The sequence below is a fragment of the Camellia sinensis genome, chromosome 12, assembly GCF_055761805.1.
Source record: "Camellia sinensis isolate YWXY chromosome 12, ASM5576180v1, whole genome shotgun sequence".
Taxonomy (NCBI): Eukaryota; Viridiplantae; Streptophyta; class Magnoliopsida; order Ericales; family Theaceae; genus Camellia; species Camellia sinensis.
The window spans coordinates 51,881,358-51,903,256 of record NC_138972.1 but is presented as its reverse complement, the minus strand read 5'-3'; the positions used below and the strand labels follow the sequence as shown (position 1 = coordinate 51,903,256).

At 34.9% G+C, this 21,899-nt stretch overlaps 1 protein-coding gene across 1 annotated transcript; it reads left to right on the top strand.

The window, feature by feature from the left end:
* Positions 1 to 495: 495 nt before the first annotated feature.
* LOC145803564 (uncharacterized) lies at positions 496 to 4,986 on the top strand. The gene is made up of 3 exons (XM_082896868.1): positions 496 to 2,304; positions 2,671 to 2,874; positions 2,968 to 4,986. The coding sequence occupies exons 1-3, from the start codon at positions 496 to 498 to the stop codon at positions 4,984 to 4,986; spliced, it is 4,032 nt and encodes a 1,343-aa protein (XP_082752994.1).
* Positions 4,987 to 21,899: the final 16,913 nt, after the last annotated feature.

Below are 21,899 nucleotides of genomic sequence, written 5' to 3'. Positions count from 1 at the left end.
TGGATGTTGTACTTAACTTTTATATTCCTTTTGTTATGCCCAATTATCGGGCTAGGACTGTAAATGTATATGTTATACACGATATCCAAGGATATAGTTTTAAACTTTAACCGCTTTTGATGATGTATATAATGCATGAGATCCTGGCATGTTAGAAATAGCTCAATGGAGTATGCTTGTATTCCTGTTATATTAATATTTTATGCTTCCGATAAGGCCCCGTACGGTGTGTACACCAGTTTTTATGTCAAGTTTTGCTTAGGTCATGCCCAAACCTTTAGGGGGCGGGTTTTGGGATGTGACAGTGGTATCAGAGCACGAGTTGCTATCTCACACACGGATCCATTGAGCTATAGGGTGTCTAGAAAGGATTTAGGCCTCATGCATGACATCCTAAACATATAAGACAAGTTTGATGGCAACATTAAGTGTACTCTGATAATACTAATCATGTCGCATTATGTCTATAGTAATAAATTAATTGTTGTGTAGACCATGGTGAGAACAAGGACAGAAGATGTGGAAGATGCCACCTCAGCACGACTGGATAGGATGGAAAGGATGCTTATGGAAATGGCAGAGACCTTACGGCAACAACAGCAACAGCCTCCCCAACAGCCGCCACCACCACCAGTACCCCCACCTGTAGTGCAAGATTTTCATGCTGAAGACCGAACTATCACCCTCACTAAGGAGTTTAAAAAGATGAAACCGCCAACTTTCAAAGGAGGAATAGAACCGATGAAAGCTGAGGCCTGGGTATTGGGCATAGAGAAGTTATTTGAAGTCTTTCCCTGCACCGAAGCTCAAAAGGTACAACTAGCGGCCTTCACTCTTGAGGACGAGGCACGGAGGTGGTGGATGCTTACGAGGACAATCCATCCAGAGTTAACATGGGATAGATTTTTGGGGCTGTTTTATGATAAATATTTCCCCCAAAGCATGCGAGACAAAAAGGTGACAGAATTCGAAACCCTCAGACAAGGGAACAAGACTGTTGCTGAGTATGAGGCCCAATTTGTAGAGTTAGCCCGGTATGCGCCGCATATGGTGGACACGGATTATAAAAAGGCACGAAAATTTGAAGGGGGCTTACGGGGTGCCATCTTGGATCGAGTCAATATATTAAAGTTGCCTACCTACGTAGACGTGCTGGAGAGGGCTGTTATAGCTGAAGGAAACCTTGCTGCTCAGAACCGGATTGCTGAATGGAAAGGAAAGAGGCAAAATAATCAATGGTCAAAGGGAGTGACTACTCCACCAAACAAGAAACAAAACTCAGGGACTACGAATACTTCTGCCCCTAATCAGGGTACAATTCCTGTTTGTTCGGAATGTGGAAAGAGGCACCATGGGATATGTCAATGGAAGTCTGGAGCCTGTTATCAGTGCGGAAAGACGGGTCATTTGATAAAGGATTGCCCTCAGAGGAATCAACGAAATGGTAACAGGACTGCTACTAGCTCAGCAGGGTCGACACCAATTACTAACACCAAGGCGCCGGTCAAACCTAACAACAATAAAGACATAGCGAGACAAGGCAGGGTGTTTGCATTGGTTCCAGGAGATGTGCAGAATGCAGCAACAGTGGTGTCAGGTACATTTATGGTTCACGGTCACTCTGCTTCTATCTTATTTGACTCTGGCTCTACTCATTCTTTTGTGTCAAAATTATTTGCACAAAACTTAGACAAAACTGAAGAAACACTGTCTTATATGTTATGTGTGTCCTCACCTATGGGAGATTCTATGCTTTGTACTTCTGTTTATTATGGTTGCGAACTCGAGCTTGGGGATGTCCGGGTATATGCCAACCTGTTACCTCTTGACATGACTTATTTTGACATTATTCTGGGAATGGATTGGTTGGGTAAATACGGTGCAACTATAGATTGTCTAACTAAACGAGTCAGTTTCCACCCTCCGGGACAAGTAGAGTCTACCTTACAAGGGCATGGCGTAATTTCTCCACCTTATTTGATCTCGGCAGCAAAGGCATGTAAATTAATTCAAAAAGGGGGTCAGGGGTATTTATGCAGTGTTTTGGAGGGGCAAGTGGTGAATGGAACTGTTGACATGATCCCGATTGTGTGTGAATTTCCGGACGTCTTTCCTGAAGAATTACCAGGGCAGTTGATAGACCGTGAAATTGAGTTTACCATTGAAGTAGCACCAGGAACTCAACCCATATCAAAGACTCCGTATAGAATGTCGCCAGTTGAGATGAAGGAATTGAAAGTGCAATTGCAAGATTTATTGGACAAGGGGTTCGTTCGTCCGAGTGTGTCTCCGTGGGGTGCACCGGTTCTGTTTGTAAAGAAGAAGGATGGAACACTCTGGCTTTGTATTGACTATAGGGAACTTAATAAAGTCACAATCAAGAATAAGTATCCATTACCAAGGATTGATGACCTATTTGACCAGCTGCAGGGGGCACAAGTCTTTTCCAAGATTGATCTGCGATCTGGGTACCATCAATTAAAGGTCAAGGCTGATGATATTGAGAAGACAGCTTTTCGGACCCGGTACGGTCATTATGAATTTTTGGTTATGCCATTCGGAGTTACTAACGCGCCAGCAGCTTTCATGGATTTGATGAACCGCGTTTTCAAGCCCTATTTGGATGAATTTGTGGTGGTCTTTATTGACGATATTCTCATCTATTCAAAGAATGCGGATGCTCACGAGAATCACCTCCGTTTAATCCTTCAAACCCTCCGGGAAAAGAAATTATACGCAAAGCTGAAGAAATGTGAATTCTGGTTACTAGAGGTGGCATTTCTGGGGCATATCATCACAAAGGAAGGAGTTTCTGTGGATCCACACAAGATTGAGGCAGTCGTAAATTGGCCAACTCCCACTAATGTGACTGAGGTGCGTAGTTTTATGGGATTAGCTGGTTATTACAGGAGATTTGTTCGAGATTTCTCTAAAATTGCTGTGCCACTTACACAACTAATACGGAAGGGAGTTGCATTCGAATGGTCAGAGGAACGAGAATCTGCTTTCCAGGAATTGAAGACAAGGTTGACAACAGCACCAGTTTTGGCCTTACCATCCGGTACAGAAGGATTTGTGATCTACAGTGACGCTTCACACAAAGGGCTTGGTTGCGTACTTATGCAGAACGGAAGAGTCATCGCTTATGCATCTAGACAGCTGAAACTCCATGAGCAGAATTATCCCACACATGATCTGGAATTAGCAGCAGTAGTCTTTGCTTTAAAGATATGGAGACATTATTTGTACGGAAGCACCTGTGCGGTATACACTGATCATAAAAGTCTCAAGTACCTTTTCACTCAAAAAGAATTAAATATGCGGCAACGACGGTGGTTGGAACTTTTGAAAGATTATGATCTGAAGATTCATTATCATCCTAGTAAAGCCAACACAGTTGCAGATGCGCTCAGTCGGAAAAATAGGGGGATTTCAGCAGATATGGCGAGTATGGTTACAGGACACAAGGACTGGGTAATTGAATTGGATAAGGAAGAATTGAACCTTGTGTTACATGGTCAAAAAGCCCTAATGGCAACGATAGTAGCACAACCAACCTTATTGGAAGAGATTAAAGCGCACCAAATGGAAGATGAAACTTTGAGGAAGATACATGATGAGTTCGAAACAAAACCAAAACCGGGATTTAGTGTGGTAGGTTCAGTGCTCAAGTTTCAAAACCGACTATGTGTTCCAAGTGTGATGGGTCTTAAACAAAAATTGATGGAGGACGCGCATACCTCAAGGTTCTCAATGCATCCAGGGAATACTAAAATGTACCGAGATTTAAAGCAGAATTTTTGGTGGCCAAGTATGAAGAAGGAGATTGCGGAGTTTGTTTCTAAGTGCTTGCAATGTCAACAAGTAAAAGTGGAGCATCAAAGACCTGCCGGATTATTGCAACCTCTTCCCATCCCAGAATGGAAATGGGAACATCTGACCATGGATTTTGTTATAGGGTTGCCACGGACTCCTCGAGGTATGAATTCAATTTGGGTCGTTGTAGACCGATTAACTAAGTCCGCCCACTTTTTGCCAGTAAAAACTCAGTATAATGCAGATAAATTAGCAGAGATTTATGTAAATGAAATTGTGAGGCTTCATGGTGTTCCGGTCTCAATTGTGTCAGACAGAGATCCTAAGTTTGTTTCTAAATTCTGGCAAAGTTTACAGGAAGCAATGGGTACAGAGTTAAAGTTCAGCACAGCTTTCCATCCTCAGACCGACGGTCAATCCGAGAGGACGATACAGACTCTTGAGGATATGCTCCGAATGTGTGTACTAGATTTTCAAGACAGTTGGGAAACCCATCTCCCGTTGATAGAATTTGCGTATAATAATAGTTACCATTCGAGCATAGACATGGCACCTTATGAAGCTTTGTATGGAAGACCATGCCGTTCTCCCCTGTGCTGGGCTGAAGTTGGGGATAAATCCTTATTAGGGCCGGAGATCATTCAGTTGACTACTGAAAAAGTTCACGTTATTCGGGAAAGATTGAAAACTGCTCAAAGCAGGCAGAAAAGCTATGCTGATAACCGACGGAGAGATTTGGAATTTGAAGAAGATAGCTATGTTTTCGTGAAAGTCACTCCGATGAAAGGGCACCCAAGATTCGGAAAGAAAGGTAAGTTGACACCCCGGTATGTCGGTCCTTTTCAAATTCTGGAAAAAGTGGGTCCAGTAGCCTACCGAGTTGCCCTTCCACCACATATGAGTCAAGTGCATAACGTGTTTCATGTCTCTATGCTTCGTGGGTACCTTCCGGATCCGTCACATGTTATTGATTACCATCAAATTAAGTTGAACGACAAGTTGATTTATGAGGAAAAACCAATTCGCATTTTGGACCGACAAGTAAAACAATTGCGAACCCGTGAGATTCCAATGGTAAAAGTTGAGTGGCAAGAACATTACGGGATCGACGCAACATGGGAAAGAGAGGAAGAGATGCAACGTCAATACCCACACCTGTTCCAACCCTAAGGTAACCCAAGTTTGGAGGACCAAACTTATTTAAGGGGGGGAGAGTGTAATAACCTGACCCTCGTATGTGATTTCTGTTATATTCTCAGTCCTCAAATGGTACTTTTAAATGCTTACTGTGTAGTTCCGTGAAAAATTATGATTAAGGAAGTGAAATCCATGTTTATGAATGTCTATCTGTCTCACAAGGAAACTATCTGTCACCATTAACGTGTTTGAATTAGAAATTGGAAGCCTTAACAGCTTAATTAGCTGAAATTGATTATATATTCGTAATCAGCATAATTTTTAGGTAATATTAAGCATGTTCGTGAAATTTTAATTTTGGGATGATTAAACGATTCATTTTTGTCCTATATGCCTTATATATGTATAGACTTCATGAGCTTTAGTCAAAAAGGAAAAAAAAAACGTGAATACCATTTTTGGGGGAGAAAAGAAGAGGAAGTGAAGAAGAGAAATTGGGGGAGAAGGGATTCAACAAGAAAGCTTAACAAATTGGTAGAAGTGTAGGATTAAATTCAAGGGCACATTCCAGAAGGAAGCAACACGCCATCTCAACACTGTGAGTAGTAGTACTTATGTTATGTTATGCCATCATGTTAATGTCTCAAGCATGTAATGCTCTTATGCATGTTTAAGATATGTTAATGTTATATGTAAAGAAAAATATGTTCAAGGGCCATGTGCCATAAGTTTCAAGTATATGTTCAAGGGCCTCGTGCCATATGTTCAAGGGCCATGTGCCATAAGTTTCAAGTATCTGTTCAAGGGCCTCGTGCCATATGTTCAAGGGCCTCGTGCCATATGTTCAAGGGCTTCGTGCCATCATGTTTCAAGGGCTTATAGCCACAAGTTTATGTCACGGGAATAGGCCTAGGTCCTTTATGAGCTAAATGCAGAATCAGACAAATCATGTGCATGCTACATCTTTTATGTATTGATGTATTTAAGTTTCAAGTCAGGTATTTTTCATTATGTATTACTACTCATTGAGCTCGGCTCACTCTCTATTATGTCTGTTTCTGTAGGTTATCAGTCAGGGGGTCAGTCCTAATTTTGACGCTGTCCCTTTTGTCAACCATTACATGTTCAGGCACCATACCAGGCCATTTATTTTGTGAAGCTGCTAAGATATGGGTCTGCTTTTGAGAGCCACCTATGGATGTTGTACTTAACTTTTATATTCCTTTTGTTATGCCCAATTATCGGGCTAGGACTGTAAATGTATATGTTATACACGATATCCAAGGATATAGTTTTAAACTTTAACCGCTTTTGATGATGTATATAATGCATGAGATCCTGGCATGTTAGAAATAGCTCAATGGAGTATGCTTGTATTCCTGTTATATTAATATTTTATGCTTCCGATAAGGCCCCGTACGGTGTGTACACCAGTTTTTATGTCAAGTTTTGCTTAGGTCATGCCCAAACCTTTAGGGGGCGGGTTTTGGGATGTGACATTTAAATCATGAGATTATGCAACATTCAATGTCATGCATATGAGGTATGTGGTAACTTAAAGGAGGAGCAATTCGAAAAGGAGAAATGAAGGATTAGAGAGGTTTAACAGCCTAGAAGTCAGGAAGCAATTGCAACAGCTACACAACAACAGTTGCAGATTGAGGAGATCATGGGGGTGTGGCAAAGGAAGAGCCATAAAGGCCAAAAGATTTGTAGAAAGAGGAATGATGAACAAAAACACAACAACTTAGTTTTTAGACATATCAGTAGTTTAGATTGTAACTTATGAGTAGTTTCTTCCACTGTAATTTGTACTTTGTAATTGGATGAGCCTTGGTGATTTCAATCTGAAATTACTTTTGTTTATCTTGTCTACTTTGTTACCATTAGTTGATATAAAGCAGTTTGTTTCTTCTTGTTTATTTTGTTACCATCTGTTGATCCAAAAATCCTTTTGAGGCATTTGAACTGAAACCACAATTGTTTAATTGTTCTTGTTTAAGTTGTTTAGTTTGAATTACTGCCTAGCTTCCGTTGATCCCACCCTAGCATAATTTTTACTAACAACTATAAAAAAATATTTTCCGTTGACTTTTGTTTTCCGTTGTACCAAATGGCAAAAAATACATAACATATTTTCCATCCAAACAAACGGAGCATAATATGAAAACATATTTTTGCAAATTATTTCCAAAAACTTTTTTTTTCTTTCTAAAAACAACTCCTTTACGTTGTGTTTGGTTGGGATATTTAAGGAGGGATTTGGAAAGGGAAAGGGAAAAGATAGGTGAAATGTAAATAAAATATATCTATATTTCACATAATTTCATACACATTTTTCCTTTTCCTTTCTCTTTCCAAATCTCTCAACTAAATACAGCGTTAAGATTCTATTAAACACAAACTGAAGTATAATTATAAATTTGTTTACTAGTGAATATTAAATTTTGCCATCACACCAAAATTAGTGTATAGACGCAACCATTCCACAGCGATGGAGCTCTTTCCCACTAAGTTATCACCTTCAATTCCAATCCATCTCCAAAAACGAGACCACATCAAGTACACATTTTATCAACTCCAGAAGACAGACACATTTTGATCTTGAGCAAATAAAAACAGAAATAATATATCTATTATGAAAAATAAAGTAAACAAAATGTCTAATAAAAGAATTTGGAAATTTTCTTTTAATGTCATTGGCAGCTCATTGCAGAGACCTTGTTACTAGAATCTTCGTCTTGCATGTGTAAAGGAGTAATGTTAGAAGTTCACAATTTGGATCATTAAATTTATCTACAATGATGCAATAAGAGATGTAGGTTATACACAATTGAATTTATGACAAATCAAAAATTTACATGTATCATGTCACATTATTGTGGGAGTTTTTTTGTGGGTCTTAAAATTTTTCTGTGTGAAGGTCAGTGGAGGCAGTAAATTAGTTGCATTCCCTTTTATTTTAGCTGGTTAAATGTGCTTAATTGAGGCCTCAATTGGAATGAAGAGATGTGGGTTTTTGCAAACAGATGTGGAGGGTGGTAGAGTGATGAGAAAAGGGGCAGTAGTGCTTTTCAAATGAAAAGATGATAGAGAATAGATGGAGAGAGAAATAAAGGCAGCAATGACGACACTGATGCTATGATAGGGTTGTGGTGATCGGCAGGAACAGGAAAGGAGTTTGGTGGATGTATGGATCGGTAGGTTTCTTGGCTATGGTGGATGAAAGAGAGAGCAAGAGAGATATTGTGGAACAATGAGGGGTTGAAGATGGAGATTGTCTTGGTTTGAGACAGAGTATAGATCAGAAAAGCGAGAAAGAAAGAAAGAAAGGTAAAGGGTAAAGGAAAATTTTGTTTTGTAAATGCCACGTTTGTTTGGCAGTTGGGTTGGATGTGCTTGTTAGTGAGAAGATGATTAGTGAAGAGATTATTAATGTAAAGATTGTTAGTGAGGGGATTAAGTAAAAGTGTGTTTATTTTGATGATAGTGGGAGTGATGATCAGTGATGGGATTACTAAATTATTTTTATATAAAATTTAAAAAATATATATTTCTATATTAAAAAAAATTCTAAAACAAATATATTTTTTTTATTACAAATAATAGGTTGCACTTCGGTAAAAAAATATAAAAAAAATAATAATAAATTAGCACTTAATCCCCTAACTATTTTTTCAATCACATACCTTCTCCAGCTTTGTTAACCCAGTTGTATAAGGAGATTGTTAATCCGGCTAGACTAATAATCCACTCATAAATTTTCTCAACCAAACAAGCTTTCACAGGTCTAACCTCATTATGATTCCAATCCTACCACTCATAGGGGACAACAAACATGGCCAAAGGGTATTCCAATAATTTTATCATTTGAATTAATAGTGTTAACTGACTGGGAGATCAGTGATATTTTGATTATTAAAGGGGCGACAGTGTAATTTTATAAAAATAAGGGGTGACAGTTTAATTTACCCTTTTAAAAAGACTATTGATTTGATATTTTCTCAACAATTTTCCGGAATGAGACGCGCATGTGACTTCCGAACATCAACTTTAATAATTCATCGGAAAGTCGTCCACTTAAGTCGTCTTCGGTGGGGCTCCACCCGCAAAGACGCGTGATGCCTTTCTTAACACATTCATATTAACCTAGGGTGACTGGCAACTTGGTAAGGGTATGGGGTTTAAGTCCTTAGGTTCTGAGTTTAACTTCCCTCTGAGTCAATCTGTTGGGCGTAACACAGTTGGTTAGGAGGTTGACCTCAAGGATGCCTTATCAGCTACTTGGCGTGGGTTTAATTCTCGCCGCTGTGCGAGTCTTGACTTAAGCGGAGCTTGCCTTGGGAGGTCGGGACAAGTTTCCAGGTTATAGTCTCTTACTCAGAACGGACAACAGGACACCCTGGTGATCTCCTCGGGGCGCTGCCTTGGACCAACGGGAGAGTGAGAGGATTTCCCTGTAACAAAAAAAAAAAAAAAACACACATTCATAGAATTTTTTTATTTTTATTTTTTATTTTTTTGTTGTGGACATTCTTAGAAATTGATTCATTACTAAAATTATTTAATAATTTTAAAGATGAAACATTATTTACATAATTTTTTAAAATTTAAATTTCTTGTAGTTAAAAAATAAGTATTTATAATATCTTATTATACAAATTTTAACTCTATTTTGTGTCAACTACTAATATTTTTTAACAAATTTGGTACTCTAAAGCTACTTAATTAAAAAAAAAAAAAAAAAAAAATTCAATGGATCATCTTTTTTATTTTTGTATCAATAACCTATAAATTTCAACAATTTTTGCATTATGAAGCTACTAAATAAAAAATAAATAAATAAAATAGCATCACTTTTCTTTTTAAAATCATGGTTAGTTTCATTTTAATTTTGTTTTGTGTCAATAAGCTATAAATTTTAGCAATTTTTGTATTTTGAAACTACCAAATAAAAAGGGCAAATTACATATACCTCCCTCGAGGTTTAGCTAAATTACAGATACCCTCCTGAGGTTTCAAAAATTACAGATACCTGCCTAAGGTTTATATTTTTATAACAAATTATCCCCTGAGGTTTATATTTTCATAACAATTTGTCCCTTAATTTGTTATACAAATATAACCTTCAGGGAGGTATCTGTAATTTCTCAAACTTTAGGGGGTATCTGTAATTTTGGTAAACCTCGAGAATGGTATATGTAATTTTCCCAAATAAAAATAAACGTAACTTTTCTTTTTAAAATTTAAATTAGTTATATTTGTATTTTGTGCTAAGAGCCGGTAAAGTGACCTTGGTAGTGCTATACACGAGTATAAATAAATAACCAAAAATTAGTTTTAAAATTAAATAATAATATAAAATTTATTTAAAATATGTTGTAAAACTGATTTATAATCAATTAAATTTTATTCATTTTTATCAGCGTTACACATAAATAACTTGTATATTTATACCAACGTTACTTTCACCAAATCATTAAAAATTGTCTTGGTTTATACCCAACTTATGAATCATTTCACCTATTTATTTATTAAACTGGTAAATAAATATTTATACGTATTTTTATTTTTAAAATAAAAATATGAACATATTTTGATATATATCTATTAAAAAATTTGAACTTGGGTAAAAAATTATATATTTATGTTAGCACTATGAAATAAATAGTTTCATATATTTATATATTATAACATTATCTAAGATAGAGTCGCCCTAAATTATATGTCATATTTTAGCTTTAATCTTAGTAAAAATATTTGATAATAATAAATTTAAACATTATATATAAATTATATTATAATTTATCGATTCGTGACTAGTATAAATTAGTTTGGGATTTGTGATATCGGATTAATCATTCAATGGGATAATTTTTGGGTCCCGTTTTGATGATCCGAACCGTTCATATTTTATGATTCGTCGAGTAGATCGTCGCTGCAAAAAATCAAGTTGATTAGATAACATAAATCACATGTTTGGATCAATTTTGTATGAACCGTTCATTTTCTCACCGTCCATTTTTTTCATACAAACACATGGTTGCCATTATCTGATTGACTTGATTTTTTACAGGAGTGATGTAGTCGATGAATTTTAAAATATGAGTGGTTCATATTATCAAAATAGAACCCAAAAGGGGGCCCACAATGCCTAACAACACCTCTCCAATCTGATGGAGTACTAGAGAGAAGCCCCGACCATGTTAAAAAATCAATAATGTTCAAATTTTAAGTTAAAGAATCGATTATTTTCCATATGTGTATGTATGAATGTATCAAAATCATGCATTAATGCAATCTTAGGGAAGCAATTTTGAAAATAAATTTGGTATGGTAAACATAAATTAAGGAAGTAATTTGAAATGGTAATTATGGTGGCATAATTTATGGGTTTAATATAAAACTTCATGAATTTAATTATGACCTAATTAAAATGCCACACATAATGACAATTAATATTTTCATTATTAAAAAAAATTAAAATTAAAAAAAAATTGAATTGAGAGTTTGGATCTTAAAGAAACCCTATTAAGGTTTACTATGTATGAAAATAATGAGATTTGACATATACGTTCAGTAGTAATGGCCATGGTGAGGGGAAAAAAAATATCTTACGAAATTTTAATTATATAAATTATTTTATACTTTATGGTGAAGAATTTAAAATATTTTAATAGAAAATATTTTACAACAAAATATTTTTGAGTGGGATTTATTAATTTTTTAATTGAAAAATTCCTTTTTGAGTGTGTGATTTATTAATTATTTTTTCTTAACTGGAAAACTCCTTCATTGTTTGATGGTAAGGAATGAATGATTTTAGAAATAAAAAATGCACTTTGTTTAAAAAAAAAATTGTTAGTGTGTGATTTATTAATTATTTTTTTAAATTAAAAAATCAAAAAATTTAGATTGAGCACTTAGAGTTCTCTTAGCTCTTCTCACTAAAAATCACCTTTTGCTTATATAATATATAGATATAGATAGATAGATTATACTAAGGGAAAAATTAACAATACATCCTTCCTGTAGTTTCAGTAATAAGAGAGGTCCAAGATAATTTTCGTTCTTAGATCTTACAGTGTTATTATTTTAATAGTTTAGGTATCTTATCACACCTTTTATATTATGCTTAAGTGATTTCAAAATTTTAAATAACTTTTAATTTATATCTCCATTTTGTGTAAAATTTATATTTTTAGAATGAAGATCATTCAAACAAGATCCATGCATAATATGAATTTTGAATGAAAAAATCATGAAATTTCATTGACTCACTGGCTTGGTTGTCGAAATTTCACTGACAATGGCTTGACCATCAAAATTTCACTAACCAACCGAAATTTTACTGACTTAGGCTGACTTAGTTATCGAAATTTCACTGATGAATCGAAATTTTACTTAGATGAACTTGGTCAATGAAATTTCATTGACCAACACAAATTTCACTGACATGTCTTGATGAAACGATTCAAAAAACACAAATTATATATATATATATATATATACATATAATAGAGATTTAGATAAAAAAAAATTATAGAATTTTCAAATTTTCAAATGGGATAAAAATAAAGTTATAGAATTTTGCCACCATGTGTTTTGGAGGACTTAAACTAATATAGAAAATTGTGTTGTCTTTTTCATTCTAAAAAATATTACTAAGGATATTAAACTAAAAACTCATTTTGATTATTAATATTTATAAAATTTATCATTAACTCACAAATATTTTTTAAAAAGGTAAATTACACTAGCACACCCCTCCAATTTGTCACAAATCACACTATCATTCCTTTTATTCTCTGAAATATCGTTGAACTCCCCTATGTTACACAAGTGTATAACACTTGGAACCGTCTGGTGGCAAACTAGGAAAATGCTAACATCAACATAAATAACACATGAAATGCCCAAATTACCCTCTTATAGCCACTTTACCATCTCTTTCCCCATGCTCAACTTTCCTTGCCATTTATTTGATTTCATATGATCTGTTTCCAAAAGAGAAACTTTCATCATTGAAGCAAGAAAAGAGTGAAGATTTGTAGAGGAAGAAAAATAGAAACTGCTGATGAGGGAAAACGATAAAATAGAGAAATAGAGAAGAGAGAAATTACATATTTTTGTTTGTTGTTTCTGGAAAGGTAATTGATAAGCTTCATTAATCATTCTTCGTCTACTTAGTTGGGTAGGTTATTATTTTTGTTTTATGTTTTCTGTTCACGAAAACACAACAAATGAACTAACGCTCCGTTTGTTTCGGCGAAAAACATTTTCCATGGAAAACATTTTCTTATGTTTAATTGCATTCTTGAAATTAATATAATAATGGTTGCATTAGTGGTAGTAATGTTGGCAGTAATGGTGGCGGCAGTAGGGTGGAGGTGAAAGTGGAAGTGGAAGCGGAAGCGTTAGCGTTGGAAGTGGTAGTGGCAGTAATGGTATGGTGGTAGTGGTAGTAATAAGGTAAAGGTGGTAGTGGCAGTGGATGTGGGGTGGTGAAGGTGGTGGTGACGACTGTAGTGATGGTAGTTGTGGCCATGGTAGTAATAGAGGTGATGGTAGTGGTAATAATGTAGTGACATTGAGAAAATTTTGTTTCAAAAAATGTTTTTTACTTTTTTAAAAGTGAAAATATTTTCTGCCTAAATAGGTTTGTTTTTCATTGACCATAAAAAAATGTTTTCCGTTGACTTTTGTTTTCTGTTGTACCATATGGCAGAAAATACATAACATATTTTCCATCCAAACAAACGGAGTGCAATATAAAGACTTATTTTTGCAAATTATTTCGAAAAACCTTTTTTTCATTTTTTTTTTTTTTTCTAAAAACAACCCTTTTACACTATGTTTGGTTAGGAAATTTGAAAAGGGATTTGGAAAAGAAAATGGAAAATGTAATGCCCTCGAAATACAACCCAAAAACATATATAAAGAAGGCAACGTACATCGGAGTAAACAGTTCTCCAATTACACAAAGTTAGTATTACAATAGAGTTTATCATAATAAATGCCCATCGGGCTTCCACCTTTCCAAGTCTTAACTCGGTTATAACAAAAGTGGGTCTAGCCCTTACAATTTAAGCTCTAGGCTATACAAAAAGGAAACAAAACAAGAAGCCCTATTGCTTCCCAAATAACCCTCCAATGCTATTACCTTGGTGGAAGCATGCCGTCATTACCTGAAATGTTTTTTCCCAAATAGGGTGAGCCACAGCCCAGTAAAGATAATTTAGCACAGTATATGAGATTTAACAGAAGTATAGGAGTAGTGCGCATAACAATGTTAAGGCTAAAACATTCATCATTTCTTGTATTTACAACATAACATGACCACAGCTCATTCCATTTTCCCGATTGTTCATCTTGCTAGATGAACCAATTTTATGTATCCTCTCCAATAACTCAAGTGAGACTACAACTCAATAACTCAACAATTTCAAGTCAACACATCAACACATCCAATTGCCATTTTACGGATATTTCGTCCGCAGGATCGGTACCCATGTATAGATTTCAAGACTTTCACCTAGGACACTCTGGTCAACTTAATTATAATGGAGTCCATTTCCTTTCTCCTCCCAAACAAACATGCATGTGCAATGCATATAAATACAAAATCACATATGGAGTACATCCCCTTTTCACTCCCAATTAAACATACATATACAATGTATCACAACATGATGATATTCAATGATAGTCAACCATGGGATAGTTTCAATTCACCTAATCCACATGCACTTTCTACAACAATCAAAGCTATCTTCCATGGATAGCCCAATATAGATATTTCTAAACTGATATATAATTTATTCAAAATTTCTAAGGGTGAGACGCATCATTCATTTCATTTTACTATCCATCTCCATACATGTCCAATTCCGTGTTTACAACATCAATTTCATTCATTTATACAAAATAAACATAATACTTATTCTAGGGCAAATTTCCATTCTTCCCCCAAATCTCAACCAAGTACCAAAAGCAACTATCTTGACACTACAAGACTTCATTTTCAACCCCATGTTCTTTAATTTTATTTCCACCAAAAACCTTTCTTTTACATAACACCCAAACCCTAGGTTTGTGTTCAAAATACCCCAAATCCACCATTGTTGCACAACTACAAAATACCTAAGTTAAAACCCATATCAAAGTGTAGAAATTTCCTACCTGAAAGAGTAAAGACGAGCCAAGCAAGGGTGGAATCCCAAAAATGCCAAAATCCAACTTTAATAGGGTAGAAGAGAAGATCTTAAGGAGCTCTATCTTTTTAATAAAGGCTCAATGGTGTAGAGAAAAAAGGATCTAGGTCAAAATGTAGAGAGAAAGAGAGTTTTAGAGAGAGAGGCTCTCAACTTTAGGGTTTTGGGTGAAAAGAGATGAAAAAGTTATGTAAAAAGTCACTTTTACGATCTAATATACGCGTAGTCCGCTCGAGCGGAGAGTTTGACGCTCGAGCATCAGACACAAAAATTCGTCCCCCTCGAGCGCCAAGACACAACAACAAGGCACTACCCGCTCGAGTGCAATAAGACCCGTTCGAGCGTAGAATACATACTTCTAGTATTTTACAAACTTCAGACAGCCGCTCGAGCGCAAGAAAGGCTGCTCGCTTGAGCGTTAAAAACACTTCTCCAGCATTTTTGCAAACATGCAAAGTACTGAAGGTTTGCAAAACCCGCTCGAGTGCAAGAAGGCCCCGCTCGAGCGGAAGGCCAAAATTTTGAACAATAAGGTTCTAGACCAACTAGCAACCAACCTGTTCTAAACACGCTCAAGACATTCCAAAACTCAAATTCAAAGAGTAAGAGGAGGAAAAGGCATAAACAACAACATTAAACCACGAGACCCTAGTCCGGAACACCATAAAAGTCGGGCTAAAATCCGGAATCGCTATATCCTCCCCCTCTTAAAGAATTTTGTCCTCGAAATTTGAAATTAAGTTCAAATCAACATTAGATCTTTCAAAACCAAGTTATTCTTACAAGTTAATCACCATGACTGTAATAACCCCGATCTGTAATTAGCCACTAATCGGTAATTAAGGATATTAATTAAGTGAATAAAATAAATTATGGGTTTATTATGTAATTTGTATGACATTTGACTCTCTGTCTGTTACTTGTAGAAATATTTGTCTGGAATACCGCTTTAATATGTAAATTGAAAGCCTTATCGGCACCCGAAACCGAAATTGATTACATCAATATGTTATTTGGAATTTTTAGAACCATATGGCAAGTTTTATTAAAAAAAAATTGATTCAGTCTGATTAATTAAGTCATGTTTGGTTAGCCTAATATTCTAATTAATGTGTTTTAGGACCATAAACATATATATGAGACATAAGCTTATTTTGAGCTCATTTTCTTTTATCCCTTGAGTGGAAAAATCTGGTGAAACATTTTAGAGAGAGAAGGAGCACAATTCTAGAGAGAGATAGGAAGAGATTGAAGAAGAATTGAAGGTTTTGTGTTGAATTCACCAAGATTGTGCTAGAACAAGAGTGATTCAAGACTCTAGGTAAGCTTTTGACTATTAATTCAAAGAGTTATGTGTTGTAGAGATGAATTCATGGAGTTGTTAGGATCATTGCATGTAATTTACATATGTTGGTCAAGAAGATGGAAGATTTGAGTTGCAATTCATACATGCATGTACATTTTCTTACAAATTGAGCATGATTTTCATGAATCCTCTCTTACATATTTGAAATTCAACTTCATTTAGGGAAGTCATCAAGTTTCAAGTTGTTTTGTAGTGTTTGATCATGTTTTGAGAAGTTTGATACAAGAAAAATTCATGCGTGTTGTGTTCATAAACATTCATCATGTTTTAAGTTGAAATTGTGAGTTTTTAACAAACTCTTGGGCCATGATTTTATGAAATTATCCTAAATTCTTCATGTTTTACAAGTTTGCTATGTTATCTCAAGTTTTGGGGCCCAAGAGATGTGTTTTGAAGGTTGGAATTCGAGTTTTGAGCTCGTAGGTGCAATCTGGAAATTCTAGAATTTACATCTACGCTCGAGCGTGGGAGTTCACGCTCGAGCGACCACTCTGAGTGCGTGCACTCCGCTCGAGCGACCAAAAGTCCGCTCGAGCGTAAATTGCAAGCTCCCAGAAGTTTCATGTCTTTTACAGATTGCTCGAGCGAAGAAATGTGCGCTCGAGCGACCATCCACATTTTGCATGTCCGCTTGAGCGAGGAAAGCTACGCTCGAGCATGGACCTTATTTTCAGAAATTTTCCTAAGTGTTCCAAGGCATGTTTTGGCATTCTCATTGCATCTTAGGCATTCCTAAGCCTTAATTAAGCCATGGTAATGAGGTTATGGATTAGAAACACACTAAGAAAAGAATGTACTAAGTTCCGAGACTGCAAGTGTGTGTGTTTTAGGCAATATGATAAGAAAGAATAAGAACCAATGTAATGAAAGCTAAGCCTTAATGGCCACTTGAATGTGTAGTGATAAGACATGCTTGTGTTATGTATGCTGTGATTGTAGGTCAAGACTCGAGGATTGATTGACCATTGCTGGAACCACTGTGAGTAACGTTATTGTAAAGATACGTTTATATGAATTATGTTCCAAATGAAATGTGATAAGCTATGATTTCTGATATGATATCTGTTTACGTGAACGAACATCCCAAGTTTGAAATCTATTATGGCATCCATAGATAGTCCCAAGTCATGGGGGACGGCATGAAAATGCGGGTCCATGACATACAAGTAATTACGAGATCTCGTTAGCCACTTCATTGTGGTGATATGTGTTTAATCGGTATCCGGAACCGATTACTCTAGTCGGAAGATGTTTTGTGATGTGTTCTATGGGATGTACCATTATTATGTTCTGATATGAGACTGACTATGTTATGATCTTTTTTCGCCTATGATATGTTTGGATTTCGTTCACTAACCCCTTTACCTTAATGTTATTCACTGGGTTTTAGCTCACTGTTTGTATATATATATATATATATGTATAGGTGAGCATTCTGGAGTTCGAGCCTGAAGGCTTTTGTCTGGATCTGTGTTCTGTTGTCAGCTAACCATTGTGCCTCACGTGGAGGTTCCTGAAGCGTCCTGTGTTTAAGTTCTGTGATTTCTGTTTATTTAAGACTTGATTTGATGTCGTTGGCTATACTTAAAATACTGTAATATGTGTGGGTATAATGTATGGTTGACTACCGGTTATGTATATAAAGTTTTAAATATTCTGTTTCATATAAGTCAACACAACTCATTGGACAACTATATTTATGTATTTGCTTCCACTAGCCCCTTAATCTTGTTAATCTGTTCAGAGGCCTTCGGTAATCCAAGGATTACTGGCCGGTTACGATGCTAAACCTATAGGGGCGGGTTTGGGTCGTGACAATGACCCACTCCCCGGTCATCCATCCTCATTGACTCAATAAACAAGTCCCATATAGAAACGAAATTCACCATTTCCAAAACATTGACAATGTCTAATCAAAATTCAAGTTTCCAAGAATTGTACAGGGCATATACAGTGCTTCCAAAGTGATACAATATATGTGGTATTCCAGATTCCTAAACATATGCAATGCTTATAGTAAACCCATGTTTCCAAGATGCCCATAACATATGCAATGTTCTCATAATTTAAAACATATACAATGTTCATACTTTTCATCAACAACAATTACAATCTCAATACGAAGTCATATATTAGCAATCTGGATATTTTTTTCGAACTTCCAATTCACGTTCCCAAGTTGTTTCCTCAACTCCGTGATGTTTCCACAAAACTTTAACCAAGGGGATCGTCTTGCCCCGCAAGACTTGGTCCCGTCTATCCAAGACCCTCACCGGTCTCTCCTCATACGAGGCATCCCCGTCTATCTCTAAGTCGGTCCAATCCAACACATGCGATGGATTCGACTCATATTTCTGAAGCATACTAAGGTAAAAGTGGTAGTAGCGATGGCTGTGGGGTGGCGAAGGTGGTGGCGACGACTATGGTGATAGTGGTTGTGGCCATGGTAGTAATAAAGGTGATGGTATTGGTAGTAATGTGGTGACATTGAGAAAATTTTGTTTCAAAAAACATTTTTTGCTTTTTTAAAAGTGAAAATATTTTCTGCCTATAAATAGATTTGTTTTTCATTGACCATAAAAAATGTTTTCCATTGACTTTTGTTGACTTTTGTTTTCTGTTGTACCATATGGTAGAAAATACATAATATATTTTCCATCCAAACAAACAGAGTACAACATGAAGACTTATTTTTGCAAATTATTTCGAAAAACCTTTTTTTCATTTTTTTTTTTCTAAAAACAACCCTTTTACACTATGTTTGGTTAGGAAATTTGAAAAGGGATTTGGAAAGGAAAATGAAAAATGTAGGTGAAATGTGAATAAAATATACCTATATTTCACATAATTTCACACACATTTTCCTTTGTAAATCTCTCAACCAAATACAGCATTAAGATTTTATTAAATACAGACCAAAATATAATTATAAATTTGTTTACTAGTGAATAGTAAATTTCGCCGTCACACCAAAATTAGTTTATACACAACCATTCCACAGTGATGGAGCTCTTCCCCACCAAGTTACCACCTCCAATTCCAATCCATCTCAAAAAACGAGACCACATTGTGTACATATTCAATCAACTCTACAAGATAGACACATTTTGATCTTGAGCAAATAAAAACAGAAATAATATATCTATTATGAAAAATAAAGTAAACAAAATGTCTAATATAAGAATTTGGAATTTTAATTTATTTTATTTATTTATTTTTTTAATGTCATTGGCAGCTCATTGTAGAAACCTTGTTACTGGAACCTTCGTCTTACATGTGTAAAGGAGTAATGTTAGGAGTCCACAATTTGGATAATTAAATTTATCTACAATGATGCGGTAAGAGATGTAGGCCATACACAATTGAATTTATGACAAATAAAAAATTGACATGTATCATGTCACATTATTGTGGGAGTTTTTTTTTTGTGGGTCTTAAACATTTTTTTGTGCGAAGATCAATGGAGACAGTAAATAAGTTGCATCCCCTTTTGTTTTAGCTGGTTAAATGTGCTTAATTGAGGCCTCAAAAGGAATAAAGAGATGTGGGTTTTGCAAAGGGATGTGAAGGGTGGTAGAGTGATGAGAAAACAGAGGAAGTAGTGCCTTTCAGACGAAAAGACGATAGAGAATAGATGGAGAGAGAAATAGAGGCAACAGTGACGACACTTATGCCATGACAGGGTTGTGGTGATCGGCAGGAACAGGAAAGGAGTTTGGTGGATGTATGGATCTGTAGGTTTCTTGGCTATGGTGGATGAAAGACAGAGCAAGATACTGTGGAAGAATGAGAGGTTGAAGGTGAAGATTGTCTTGGTTTGAGATACGGAGTAGAGATCAGAAAAGAGAGAAAGGCAAAGGGTAAAGGAAAATTTTGTTTTACAAAGGCCACGTTTGTTTGACAGTTAGGTTGGATGTGATCGTTAGTAAAGGAATGGTTAATGAAGATATTTTTAATGTGAAAATTATTAGTGAGGGTATTAAATAAAATTGTGTTTATTTTGATGATAGTGAGAGTGATGATTAGTGATGGAATTGCTAAATTATTTTTATATAAATTTTTAAAAAAAAATTCTATATTAAATTTTTTTTAAAAATAAATATAATTTAAAAAAAAAAAGAGGTTGTGCTTGGGTAAAAAAATAAAAATAAAATAATACTTAATTCCCTCATTATTTTTTCAACCGCATACCTTCTCTAGTTTTGTTAATCCGGTTGTATAGTGGGATTGTTAATCTGGTTGGACTAATAATCCACTCATAAATTTTCTCAACCGAATATGTTTTCACCGGTCTAACCTCACTAACATTCCAATGCTACCACTCATAGGGGATAACAAACATGGCCAAAGGGTATTCCAATAATTTTATCATTTGAATTAGGGTAAATTACACTGACACCCCCTAAGGTTTATGTTTATTACAGTTTTCCTTTCACATTTTGGAAATTACATCTCCCTTCCTGACGTTTAAAGTTTCATAACAGATCTCCCCCTCTCAACAATTTAATTTTTTTAAATACCAATTTTGTCTTCACGGGGTAAATTACATTGACACCCCTTACATTTTAGAAATTACAATCCCTTCCCTAAAGTTTAAAGTAGCATTACCAATTTCCCCATCGGTTAGTATTAGTTGGAAAAAAAATTAATTGAAAAAATTTTTTGTTAGTAAAATTTTTAAATTTCTATTTAAAAACAAACATAAACTCATTTTTTGAATTTACGTTTTTTCCTCAAATTTACAAACTGAGACAACAATTTATAAACTAAAAAAATTATCAAACAAGTTTTTATGACAATTTTTAAAATTTTTGCAAATATAAATTGAAAACTGAAAACGAAGTAGTTACCAAACAGGCCTCAGATAGAAAAAAAAATGTCATAAAATTAACAAATAATTAAATAAGTTACTAACGTAAGAAATGACTTATCAAAAGATTCTTAGGCTATGTATGATTTGATTTTTAGAAATTTTTTTAAAAAATAAAAAATTAATTTGGTTAAGAAATAAAAAATAAAAAATAATTATCATTTAAGGGTAAAAAATAATTATCATTTTAATTTTTGGACAGGTTATATACATATGTATGGCTGTTTGAATTTAATTTGTAAAACATAATTTCTAGCCACTCGAAAGATAAAAATTATATAAAAATGATAATTATTTTTTATTTTTTATTTCTTAACCAAATTAATTTTTTATTTTTTATTTTTTTTCTAAAAATCAAACCATATATAGCCTAAGAATCTTTTGATAAGTCATTTCTTACGTTGATAACTTATTTAATTATTTGTTAATTTTACTGTATTTTTACCATCTAAAGCCTGTTTGGTAACCATTTCATTTTCAGTTTTCAATTTATATT

What these genes read in the sequence shown, in the direction of transcription:
- LOC145803564 (XM_082896868.1), top strand. Translation starts at nt 496, where the DNA reads ATGGTGAGAACAAGGACAGAAGATGTGGAAGATGCCACCTCAGCACGA. An exon ending in TGTCTCCGTGGGGTGCACCG is followed by an intron (nt 2,305 to 2,670) that starts GTTCTGTTTGTA and finishes ATCTATTCAAAG; the next exon opens with AATGCGGATGCTCACGAGAA. An exon ending in CTCCCACTAATGTGACTGAG is followed by an intron (nt 2,875 to 2,967) that starts GTGCGTAGTTTT and finishes CTAATACGGAAG; the next exon opens with GGAGTTGCATTCGAATGGTC.